An 11,851-nucleotide genomic window follows, 5' to 3' on the forward strand; every position below is an offset into this window, starting at 1 on the left:
CAAATAATAAATTTATCTCATTTTAGAAAATTTTCAAGCTTAGAAATAGGATTTTAATAATAATGCTTGACGAAATCTCTTACATAGTTTTACCTCCGGTCCCGGGAAGACCAGAACATGTCGATTTAGAAAGATATGTAAGAATTATTTAAATAAAATTAGCATGACTACAAAATTGGGAATATAATTCAACACTTCATTCACATCAAAACTCCTTCCACATTATTAAGGGCTCTTTTTACCAACTTAAACTTCTGATTTAGATCTTTGTTGGATTTGACAATGTACTCTTTACCGAAGAATTCAATGCCTTGTCGAAGACCCTCGAGTTCAGGGGCCACGGCCACACGTGTAAATACATTCCAGACAGTGCTATCGGGGTACTCGAAGATGGCCTCAAACAGCATGCGGAAATGCATAACTCTTCTGGGGGATAACAGGTTGAGATCACTGAGCTCCACAGTCTTCAACACTGCAAGGGAGAGGGTGAAAGAGGAAACCATTTCAGCCACAAATTTGGCAAGGTGCATTGACCTCATAAGCTGCATTGAATCAAGTTCCTTAAAGTGGTCCCAAATGCAAAACTGCAAAAACGGTAGGGTAAAAATGAGTCATAAATTAATATGAAGTGCTGTTATGATAACATAAATCAAGCAAAATAATGCAATTCAAATTCGATATCCAAAGCATTTGAGAATTCCTCAGCACTATTTTGTCACAACTGTGCAAGCACCCACATTGGTGCAACTATTGATCACAGTCCAATAGTTTCTCATAATCACCTACCTCTTGTCATATTTTCCATACACAAAAGCAATATATAGTTCTGTTTCAAATTAGCATTCATACCAGTTTTATAACAAGAGGAACATTACCTGCAGGGTAAACTTGTGATTTTTGTCATGCTCGCACAACTTCGTCGCCAGCACCGTATAATACTTGTTAAAAACTTTCTCTTGCAAGCAACACTCGAGAAGAACCCGCATTATATCTCTGTCCTGTAGCATTAAGAAAATAGATACGTCAACATGGAGGGTCTCATAATTGAAAGAACACAGTTTAGTAAACATTAAAAAAAGGCTGACCTGCTTCCCAGGTAATTCCAATCGAAGAAGCTTCTCAAATGCATCAATATAGTCCTCACCACTCATTACTATACAGAAGATTGCTCTTCTGGCATCTGTGTTCATCTTTTGTGCAGCAGCAAGCTGAAGCATTCGTTGTGTTTCAAGAACATCTTTGTCTATTCTGTTAGCAACTTCTTCAACATTATCTGTTGCAGAAGCCAAATCCCCAGTTAACCACCACTGACCCTTCTTATCAGGATCAAGTAACTTGCTCCATTTAAGACCTCTAAGTAAAATGTCATCCACTCTTAACTGGAAATAACACAAATGAAACAGAAGTCACTGGGAATGAAGAAAAGAATAGTCACCAGGAACACTTTTCTTTTCTTCACATCTTTTAAAAATAAAAGTCTTAAAATAAATTCGTTCCCCCCACACCAAAAAAGTAATTATCTTTTACAAGTAATATCTACAGAGAAAGGTGATTGAATAATAAATAATGCCACATAAGAATGCAACCTTCTGCAACCACTTCTTAATCCGAGTGTGGTGTGCAGGGTCCTCCTTTTGTCTTTTCTTGTTGTTCTTGATGTCACATATGGTTTCAAGCATGAACTCCATCTACAAGTGTTACCAAGTAATCAGTGCTGAACTATGTGCAGAAAAACCAGAGAACTTCTCTGATAATAAAATATAGCATGCTCACTCTTTTACTATTTCTCTTTTCATGATTATCTCTGGAGGAAGCCTTCAGGTCATTTGTCGTTTTCTGAACACTAATGATAAAATTTTTCATGGAAATTGGATCATCAGCCCTAATTTTCATTCCACAACCTATTAAGACAAATGGAATAAAGATAAAAGTTAGATATGGTTCATCCATTGGGAATTTTTTATAAAAATATCTAGAGAAGTACATTAGTAACAATTATAAATTCACATAAGCAAAGGAGATAAAAGGATTAAAATAAGGAAATATAAGACCAACCCCAAAGACCGAAGAGAATAAACAGACAATGGTAAAATTACATTAGGTTATCAAAATTACACATACCATCCCTCTATTTGACCAGTATACACTCACCTCTCCTCTATTATGTCATTAAACTGAATGTGTTAAAACTAGGTGAAAAAAGGTCAGTTTTAACACCCCCCACAATCTCATTATGCATAGAGAACACATAAAGATAGAATAATAACTATAAAGATTCTTGTTCTTTTAACATTGTTATTTAAGGGTATTTTTCTTATTAGTACACAGGTGACACACACATGTATAAGAATCTGTTAATTACATTAACACCAGAGGATCTAAGTGTACTGTTTAGGCGTGCAGTTGGCATAATACAAGGGACGAGAATGTATACTGGTCAAATAGAAGAATGGTCAAGTAGTTTTGATAAATCTTAAAGGATGTGAGCGCAATTTACCAAAGATACAACAAGTCAACCACCACAAACAAATTAAAACAAATACAAGAGAGAGAAATTAGATAAGAAAACTCCAAGTGCTCAATACACCTATGGAATATTTCATAACATGCATGTATGGCTTGTACAATAAAAAGTTGGTCAAATGTGTCAAAAATGCTTCTGAAGAGTGAAAAAGCTTAAATTTTGACTTTAAAATCTGAAAATTGATAGCATTCAGTCCCTTAGGCTGCGTTTGTTTACTAGGGCAGAACACAGAGACACAAAATCGTGTTTGACAGATGAGACATGGACAAAGACATTGGGTCCAGAGACACTGAATTAATGTATTTTGTATCCATCCTGACAGAAACACTAACAAGAGACACAATTTATTTTTATTTTTTCTTTCATTATTATTGTTAATTTTTCATAATTATATTTTTTATTATTTTATTTTTCATCTCAAATTTTTTGGATTAAAAAAATGAGAATAAATTGGATTTTCATAATTTGTTCTAATTTATCACCATACAGAATACAAGAACACAAAATTGTGTCTCTATCCTTTGTGTCTTGTTCTCAGTGTCTTGTCTTGTCCTATTCTCAGAAACAAACGCAACCTTAATGTCAAATTGTCCCACCTCCCCACGAAACAACAAACAAACTGCAGAGGGGGAACATTACAAACTAGAAAAACACCCAAGGGAAAAACAGAAATCTTACACTGTAGGACTGCCAATATGATAGAGACATCTATCTCGGTCAAACGCTTGCTCAACATGACTAGAAAGTCATATATTAAATCACTAAAGCATTAAAGAAGATATCTGTCAGGGTACAGTTAAAAATCACTTAATACTTCAAAATGCTTGGTGCAGTATACCCACCTAGAACAGACCCCAAATATGCATAAATAGGATAAGAGAAGTGTAAGATTCCGCAGAGAGAGATTATCCTCTTTAAGGTACTCATCCTGGAATGAAATATGGGAAGATTATAAACTACAGTCAGTCTGCACAATACAATGAGAGCAACAAGGGTGATCTGATGAAGAAACTAAAACTAAAAAAGAATATATATATATATATATATATATATATATATATATATATATATATATATATATATATATATATATATATAAAATCAGCATGTTGGACTTCTTTTTCAAGCATTACCTCAAAGCATTTGGCAAAGGATGCCATAAACTTTGCACTGAAGTCAACACCAACTAAACAGGCCATCCCTGCAACAAATGCAGCAAAAACAGCAGCGTACCTTCACCAAAAGAGGAAGAAGGGGAGAGGGATGTCAATTAAACTAAAAGCAACATTGTTCAGTATTCAATGTAAGATCAAAGAGGAGGGATCTGACATACTCAAGGACTGAACACGACATTATGAATTAGTATTATAATATTTAAAGTAGAAAAATATATGATTCTAAACTCAAAATATGAAAATAATGTCCTAAACCAACACCGATTTGTGCACAACCTTTTCCTTTCAATCATATATTTCTTCTAAGCTCTACAAAAAACATTATCTGCCTTTTTCCCACTTCTGTGCTGGGTACTCTAGCAGTAAGGCTATAACTAAATTTGAGTAAATTTAATGGCTTAATAATATTTATCTCTTCATTTAAGGCTAAAACTGAATTTGGTTCAGGATCTTCATTTATTATTATTATCATCATTATTATTTGAAAATTTTTCATCGATAATACAATGCTTCCCAATCAAATTATTTTAAATACAGAAACAACAAATCCACCAAATAGCAATTCAACAGGGAAGGTAACTATAATAGAAAGGCTCAAATGCTTAACTGTTCATTGCCCCGTGGCCCACCTGAGCATGATGCTAAAGCCTCCTCAATCATAATGTGTGAAGCAACACTACGTGCAACAGACTGGAAGAGAATTGCATCAAAACTGTTATGGTATAGATTATAGAATAGTACAACTTCTTACGTGGTTATATTTCATAGAAACAACTTGTCAAGCAAACAAAAACTACATAAACAAGTTAAATGATTGGGGTAGCAACTACACTGTGCATTAGTATAATATGGTGTAATTTGAAGCATACACAAGGGACAACGGAGCAGTTCAGATGCTTTGACAGTGGACATCCATTCTTTACATAGAGAAAATCATTAAGACCTTTGTTTTTTTTTTTTTTAAAAAGCCAACAGAAGCAGCAACAACATATTCTACTTATAAGGAATATTTTTTTTACCAGAATTTCAACCTTCAAGCTAGAGTTAGCAGAAGGTCTTTTGACCCTTTACCTTTCAATATTCCAAATTTGAAAAGAACAAGTACATTGTATTGCTCTTCGAGATTAATTATTGAATCTTCATCTTAAAAATGCAGTAAGATTTTTTTCTCTTTTTTAAAAAAGAGATAATTGGTAAGATTTCCTAGTGTCTACCCAAGTTCCCTCTCTTTGCAACTCTTTGGTTTCCCATTTCAAAATGACATAACAAAGTTTATGAGACAGATAAGCATTCATTTTCAATACAACTAATGGTGCAGTGAACCTGAAAGATCGCTGACAATTCTCCGGTAATTGATTCAACATTAGATTCAGAAAGCCTATTAAGAAGTCCTACAAAAGAGCTCAATTTAGAAGAAAATCAATACATGGTATACAGTTAGACATGTGAAGTCAAAACTAAATCCTGTCCTCCATACCTCGTATACGTCTTCGTATCTGAGTATGCTCTTCAGGTTCATTTCCAGCACCAGCTCTCAAGTGAGGTGCAATATATTTTCCCTTTTCTTTCTTTGCTGGAACTTCAGCAGAAACATGCTCTGATGTCACCTCCATTGCCACGGATTCTACAGTATTCGATATGCACACATCATCATCCACCACATTATCTTCTTGCTCTTGTCTCAACAACTTTCTCTTCTTATGCTTCTTCCTAACAGTTCCACAATCAGCAACATCACCTAATGCTCCATCTTGATCAGAAGTTCTCATGAGCTCAAATACTCCAGTTATTGTCTCTGCTTCCATCCCTTCATTTGGCAGTATTTCCTCCTTACGCTTCTTACTCAACAAGCTCTTCTTCAACCTTTTCTTCGGCAATTCACTAGCACCATGAGTATCCTCTTCTCCAAATAAATCCATAGCAGGCAACATTCCTTCGAGCAATATGTTCAGCCCATCATCCAAACCCCTCAATTTTCCTTCCTTCACCTTAAGCTTCTTGGAAAGCTTCCTTTCCAACTCAAGATCCTTCTTCGCAGCTATATCAGCATCCAGCCCAAAAAACTCTTTGCCACTCTTCTTCTTGGAACTTCCCTTAGAACTCTTCTTCAACTTCTTCATTTTCCTAGTATCAGAGCCACAAATTGCCACTGATACAACATTCTCTTCAGCTGTCACATGTTTCTCAGAATCCGAATCAAACCCTAAACCCTCTTTTTCCTCAAAACTAGTACTAATTGGTTGCTCAAAGTTTGTCTTAGTTTTCCTATCCGAATCATCTTTACTTCTTTTGATAGCTCGACATTTCTATAAACAAACAATAATCGTGAAAAAAAAGTTACATTGTTCAAGTGAGAAACAAGGCATAAATATTGGTTTATTTTTTAGAAAAGAAAAAAGAAGGAAGAGTAGAGGAATGAGAATAGAAAGGTACCTGGTGGTGAAGCCATGATTGGTGTTTGGATGCATTCTTTGCCAAACGGGATTCTTTCCTCCGTTCTCGCCGCGATTTCTCAGCCTCTGTTTGAGGCATTGCGACTCAATATGAGAGAGTGAATAGAATTTTTTTTTCCCCTTTTCTCCCTGTGTTTCAAAAAGTGGTGATTGATTAATAATTAGGAAAATTCTACCGTACTTATAAACGTTTTCACCATATTATGCTGATTTTGCGTGGCAATATAGAAGATCGACACGTGAGGGAGAGAATGGTTGTGAGACGAAGCATAAGTAGCATCCCGTTTTACAAGAATAATTATGCGTGGTAGTTAGTTTTATAAGTAGTTGATAAAATAATTTAAAAATAAAAAATAAAAAATATTTAAAAATAAATATAAAAATTTTATAAGTTAATTAAATTCTAGAATATATAAAATTTATAAATTTAAATGAAATAAAATATTAAAAAAGTTTAATTATTTTATTAGTCCTTATAGTTTTACAAAATTTTTAATTAGGTTTTTATACCAATTTTTTTTTCAATTAGATCTCTTCTAGTAGTAATTAGCTTAATTTTATAGGACAAAAAAAATTGGTATAAGGACCCAAATAAAAAAAAGTGTAGGGACCCAATTAAAAAAAAATTGGTGCAAGGACTCGATTAAAAGGAAAAAAATACAAAGACCTAATTAAAAATTTCACGAAACTATAGGGCCAACAAAGTAATTAAACCTAAAAAATTTTATTATATTATTATTATGTGTAACAAAATTAAAATAAACATTTATAAAATAATTATTTATAAATTGTTCATACCCTGACCCAACACTAAGGCCTAGAACCAAATAAGATAAAAAGGCCCAATCCATAGATTGACCTCCCCCATAATCGACCTCCTCACAAGAGGTCGGATTCGATATAAGCTCCACCCTGAGGAAGTCGGGAACAAGGGTTAGCTGGCAAAATAATACTTATTCACATAAGTAACTACCTTTAAAATCTCTCAACCCACTTTCAGGAGCCATATCTCAACTTCCCTATGATAAAGGGACAGTTATCCTCTTTAAAAGATGGAACTATTTCAACGGTAGTTATTGGTTCACCATATAAATACACTGACACCCCTCAGGTATCCATAAGTTCTAATATTCTCCAAACTTGCTTAGACTCTTGCTGACTTAGGCATCAGAGTGTCTTTGCAGGTACCACCCCCTATTCTCTCGCGCGCACACAAGTTAGACGGGCGAACCAAGTCAAAGGGCTCTCTCCTTCAGCCGATTGGGCCAACCCAACGAGTCCAACCCATTAATCTCTGGTTACCCATCTTAACATAAACATTATATAAGTGTATTCATTTATTTTTTTAACAGTATTTAATTTGAAGCAAAGATAAACATTATATTCAAAGTATTTTTTTATCTTCATGCATAATTTTAAATTTTATATTCAATTTATTAAATTATCTTTAATTTTATTACTTTTTAAAATTATTAATTTATACTTTTATTATATTCATGTTTTATCGATTTTTAGCAAATTGAATGTGGTTTGATATCTAATGGTCTCGATTCGATATCTAATTCATGTTTTATTATATTAATGTTTTATCGATATTTAATTAGGTTCCTATACTTTTTTTCTTTTTAATCGAATCCTTGGACCAATTTTTTTTAATTGGATCCCTACACTTTTTTTTTCTTTTTATTTGAGTCTCTGTATCAATTTGTTTTTTAGTTGGGTCCCTATAAAATTAAGCCAATTACTGCTAAAAGATATTTAATTAAAAAAAAATTGGTGCAGGGACTTAATTAAAAAGAAAAAAAATATAGAAACATAATTAAAAGTTTTACGAAACTATAAAGACTAACAGAATAATTAAATATTTTTTTTATATTTTATTTAGTTTAAATTTATAAACTTTATACATTCTAAAATTTAAATAATTAATAAAATTTTTATATTTATTTTTAAATATTTTTTATTCTTAATTTTTAAATTATCTTATCAACTAATTATAAAACTAACTACCACGTATAATTTTTTACTCTTGCAGAATGGGATGCTTCTTTTGCTCTGCCTCACAACCATTTCCACCTCCACGTGTCAATCTTTCATATTGCGACGCAAAATCAGCATACTATGCTGAAAACGTTTGTAAGCACGGTAGCATTTCCCTAATAATTAACAGCAGGTGATTGTGGCCATAGTTATTAAAACTGAACCGATAATTAAATCGATCAAACTACTGAATTACTACTTAAACTAGTTGATTCGGTCTCACTTAAATAATCAATTATCCAGAGATTAATAAAAAAAAAAAAGAAAACACCCTGAAAATTAAAGTTATAATGCAAAGGCTGAAATTATGACTTTTTTTCTCAAGGAAATATATTTCGTTGGAAAATAAACTAATATAGCAGCATTCCAATTTCTTTTTTAATGAAGATGAACATTACTCTAGAAAAGCCTAAGTCACATCCAAAAACCTAAAGAGAGTGGTCAGGAGTAAAACAACTACAAAAACCAGCAACAACAGGACGAAAAGATACAACCAAAATACAAATACAAAATGCAGATCAATCAACACAAAACAAAGTAACTAGTAATCACTCCTAACATAAAATCCACTGGCTACTGGCACAAAACAAAACAGCTTCAATGATCAATTATCCTGTCTTCCCTTCCTCGTTTCCAAGACTCCTTATAAAACCAAATCAACCTTTTCATCTCCTCCACATTCACAGATTAATTGTTGAATATTTTCTTGTTTCTAGTTTTCCATACAGTCACTCTCTTTTTGCACCTTTTAGCAACTTTGTTCTAAACATGCAAGGAAAAACAGAAGCGCTAAAGAACAGAACATAGAAGACCCCTTCCTGAATGCAAAACAAGAAAAATATAACAAAAAAAACTTCAACTCAAATGAAAATTCCATCTTGAAATCTTTCCATTTTCTCTCTTTTTAAAAATAAACTCTTATTTATTACCACTGACCTCCAAATCAAACCGTTGTAAAGTGATTAATCCACTGAAAAAATTAAAAAGTGCCACACAACACAGAAGAAAGACTCTTTTATTGAATCTTCATCATTTGACTATCAAGCTAGGAGCCAAATTTTGTAGTGTTAATGAAAATGTCTTCTACTCTATTATCTCTCTCAGTTTCTCCAACTTTAGTATACAAGTCTCAAAAAGGAAAAAGAATAAAGAGAACAACAAATTAAATCAATTAGTTTTACATACAAATACAATTCATCTAAACCTAATACAAATTAAATCAATCAGTTTTACATTCAAATACAGTTAGCATCAATAAATTAAAACATAAAAAATCCAGTATAAAAAATTAATAAGAACAACTAAAAAAAAAGGCTCACCTACACCACACAGCAGAAGCAGAAAGTCAGAAACAGAGTCACGGACGATTTTTCAACTTGGGGCTGTTGCAGAGCTTCAAAGAGGAGCAGAACAGAGCCTGCAGAGGAACCAACACAATGACGACGGAGGAAGCAGAGGCAGACGAGGCACGAGGTGGAAGCGGAGGCAGAGACAGGCGAGGCACGGCGGAAATAAGGCAGCCGGGACAATACAGACGGAGAAGGAAGAGGCGAGCAGACACTAGCGGCCGGCGAGGGGAGTGACGAGTGACCGTACGGAACTGCGGTGAGAGGTGAGGTTCTGAAACCGAACCGGTCATCAAACCGCTTGAGCTACTGGTTCATCGGTTTAGAGATTCAACCGGTTCAACTGTGGTTCATCCGAAATAACTGAATTATAATAAAATAACATATCAAATTTTAAATAAATATACAAAAATATAAATATATTCTGATATAAATCTTAAATATATACAAATTAAAAGTATAATTTCAATTAAAATCTCATAATCACATTTAAATACAATACATGAGTCAAATATAAAAAAACATATCAAAGGTCAAAATTTATATACATATAAAATTTATAATATTATATGAAATTTAAGATAATCACGAAAAATAAAAAAAAAATTATTAAATTAACCAAACCAATAATAAATATTCAATCTTCTACTTATCTAGTTAATTCAATTCATCTATTTTTTCATTAAAAACAAAAATAAAAAAAATTATTTTTTCTATAACAAAAGATTGGTCATAATCAAGGTCCATATTCATTTATGAACTTGTGTAAAGCTATAATTTAACTTATCAAAACATGCCAAACATGTCTCCTCATTTCACCTCCTAAATCAATAAATTCCAGTATCCATCTATTTAACCTAAGTATGATATAAAGTAGAAGTATCAATTATTATTAGACAGTGATATTAAAAATTTAAAATGTATCATCCGATGCTCGATGGAACAAAGCATACTTATTGTGAGACAGAAGAAATGAAAACAGCATAGTCAAAAAGTGCAGACCATAAAGGCCTAGCCGTTGCATTCTCTACCTTAAATCCTTGTTGTGTAAGATCCATTCTCATAGCTCTTTTCTCTCCCAATAAGTCAACTACTTGAATGTATATTTGAAGTTATCAATAGAAAAAGATAATGATCCCTTTCTCCTTGCAGAAGAACTATTCTAAACCCCTCCTTCTACTCATAATGAACAAATAGAAATTCTAACAAACTTTTAACAAAATTTTCAGCATAATTTCAATAAAGATTAACAAGATTTTCAGCTAATCACAATTTTAGAAAAATTTCAGCACAATTTTAACAAAGATTAAACATCTTTTTTGAAAAACTAACCAAAAAGAAAAAAATACAATAACAATACAATATCACAACAATCCAATAGCCTTAGGTGTTTCTTAGTTGAGACTCTCATCCATACCTAAAAATCACCATCAATCCAATTACAATATCACAGTACCCCACAGCAACTCACTCCAACCCAGTAATCTCAAGTCCATGGTTCTGAAAACCGGACCGGACCGGCCGGTTCAACCGGAAAAACTGGGAACCGGTTACCTGGCCGGTCCGGGTAACCTCAAAAACCGAGTGGCAAAAAACCGGTGAAAAAACCAGTCGAACCGGCGGTTAACCGGCGAACCGGAAGAACCGTCCGGTTTTTTGACGGTTCAGTGGTTTCGAAATTCAAAAGCCAAACGACGTTGTTTTGGCTATTTACAAAAAAAAAAAAAAACTGGCGTACGCGTTAACCTTAACGAGCCTAACCCTAATCAATCAGGTCAGCCACCCACCAAACCCCCGAAGCTCTCAGCCTCCTCCCCTTTCTTCCCCCCTCATCCACCAAGGCCACCATTGCCACCGCCCACGAAGCTCCAGCTTACAGCAGCGCTCCTCATTCGCGACCCAGCTGTCCAGCATCGCTCCTCATTCGCCACCCAGCAGCGCTCTTCAGCAGCCGCGACCACCACCACGTAGCCCGCCTCCTCGTCGCCGAACCTCGACGAGCTCGCCGAGCCCGCCTCGCATTCGCCGGTAAGACTGATTTTGCTTGTCTTCTTGATTTTGAACATGCTTCCTTCTAGCTCGCCTGTTCTGTTTGAAAAAAAAATAACAGGGCATCTGATTCTGTTTGCTGGTTCATGGATAACATGCTGATCTTAATTTTTGTTTTTGATTCTCTATGCTACCTGTTCTGTTTGCTGATTCTGTTTGGTGGTTCATGAATATGCTCTATGCTCGACCATTCTGTTTGCTTCTACTTTTTGTTGCTTCTGAATGGAAATGGTTTTACATTTTTATTTTACCTGAATCAGTTGA

The 11,851-nt window shown here is 33.9% G+C and overlaps 1 protein-coding gene across 1 annotated transcript; it reads right to left on the minus strand.

Moving 5' to 3' along the window:
- Nucleotides 1-27: 27 nt before the first annotated feature.
- Nucleotides 28-6,298, minus strand: LOC130935775 (uncharacterized). The gene is made up of 12 exons (XM_057865660.1): nt 6,133-6,298; nt 5,177-6,005; nt 5,023-5,090; nt 4,307-4,389; nt 3,658-3,757; nt 3,367-3,452; nt 3,203-3,285; nt 1,774-1,901; nt 1,587-1,688; nt 1,086-1,379; nt 876-998; nt 28-584 (listed from the first exon to the last, which is right to left on the minus strand). Exons 1-12 carry the CDS (start codon nt 6,229-6,231, stop codon nt 201-203), a joined length of 2,379 nt encoding a protein of 792 aa, XP_057721643.1. The 5' UTR covers nt 6,232-6,298; the 3' UTR covers nt 28-200.
- Between the last annotated feature and the right edge of the window lie 5,553 nt (nt 6,299-11,851).

This window comes from Arachis stenosperma, chromosome 6 (assembly GCF_014773155.1).
Source record: "Arachis stenosperma cultivar V10309 chromosome 6, arast.V10309.gnm1.PFL2, whole genome shotgun sequence".
Lineage (NCBI taxonomy): Eukaryota > Viridiplantae > Streptophyta > Magnoliopsida > Fabales > Fabaceae > Arachis > Arachis stenosperma.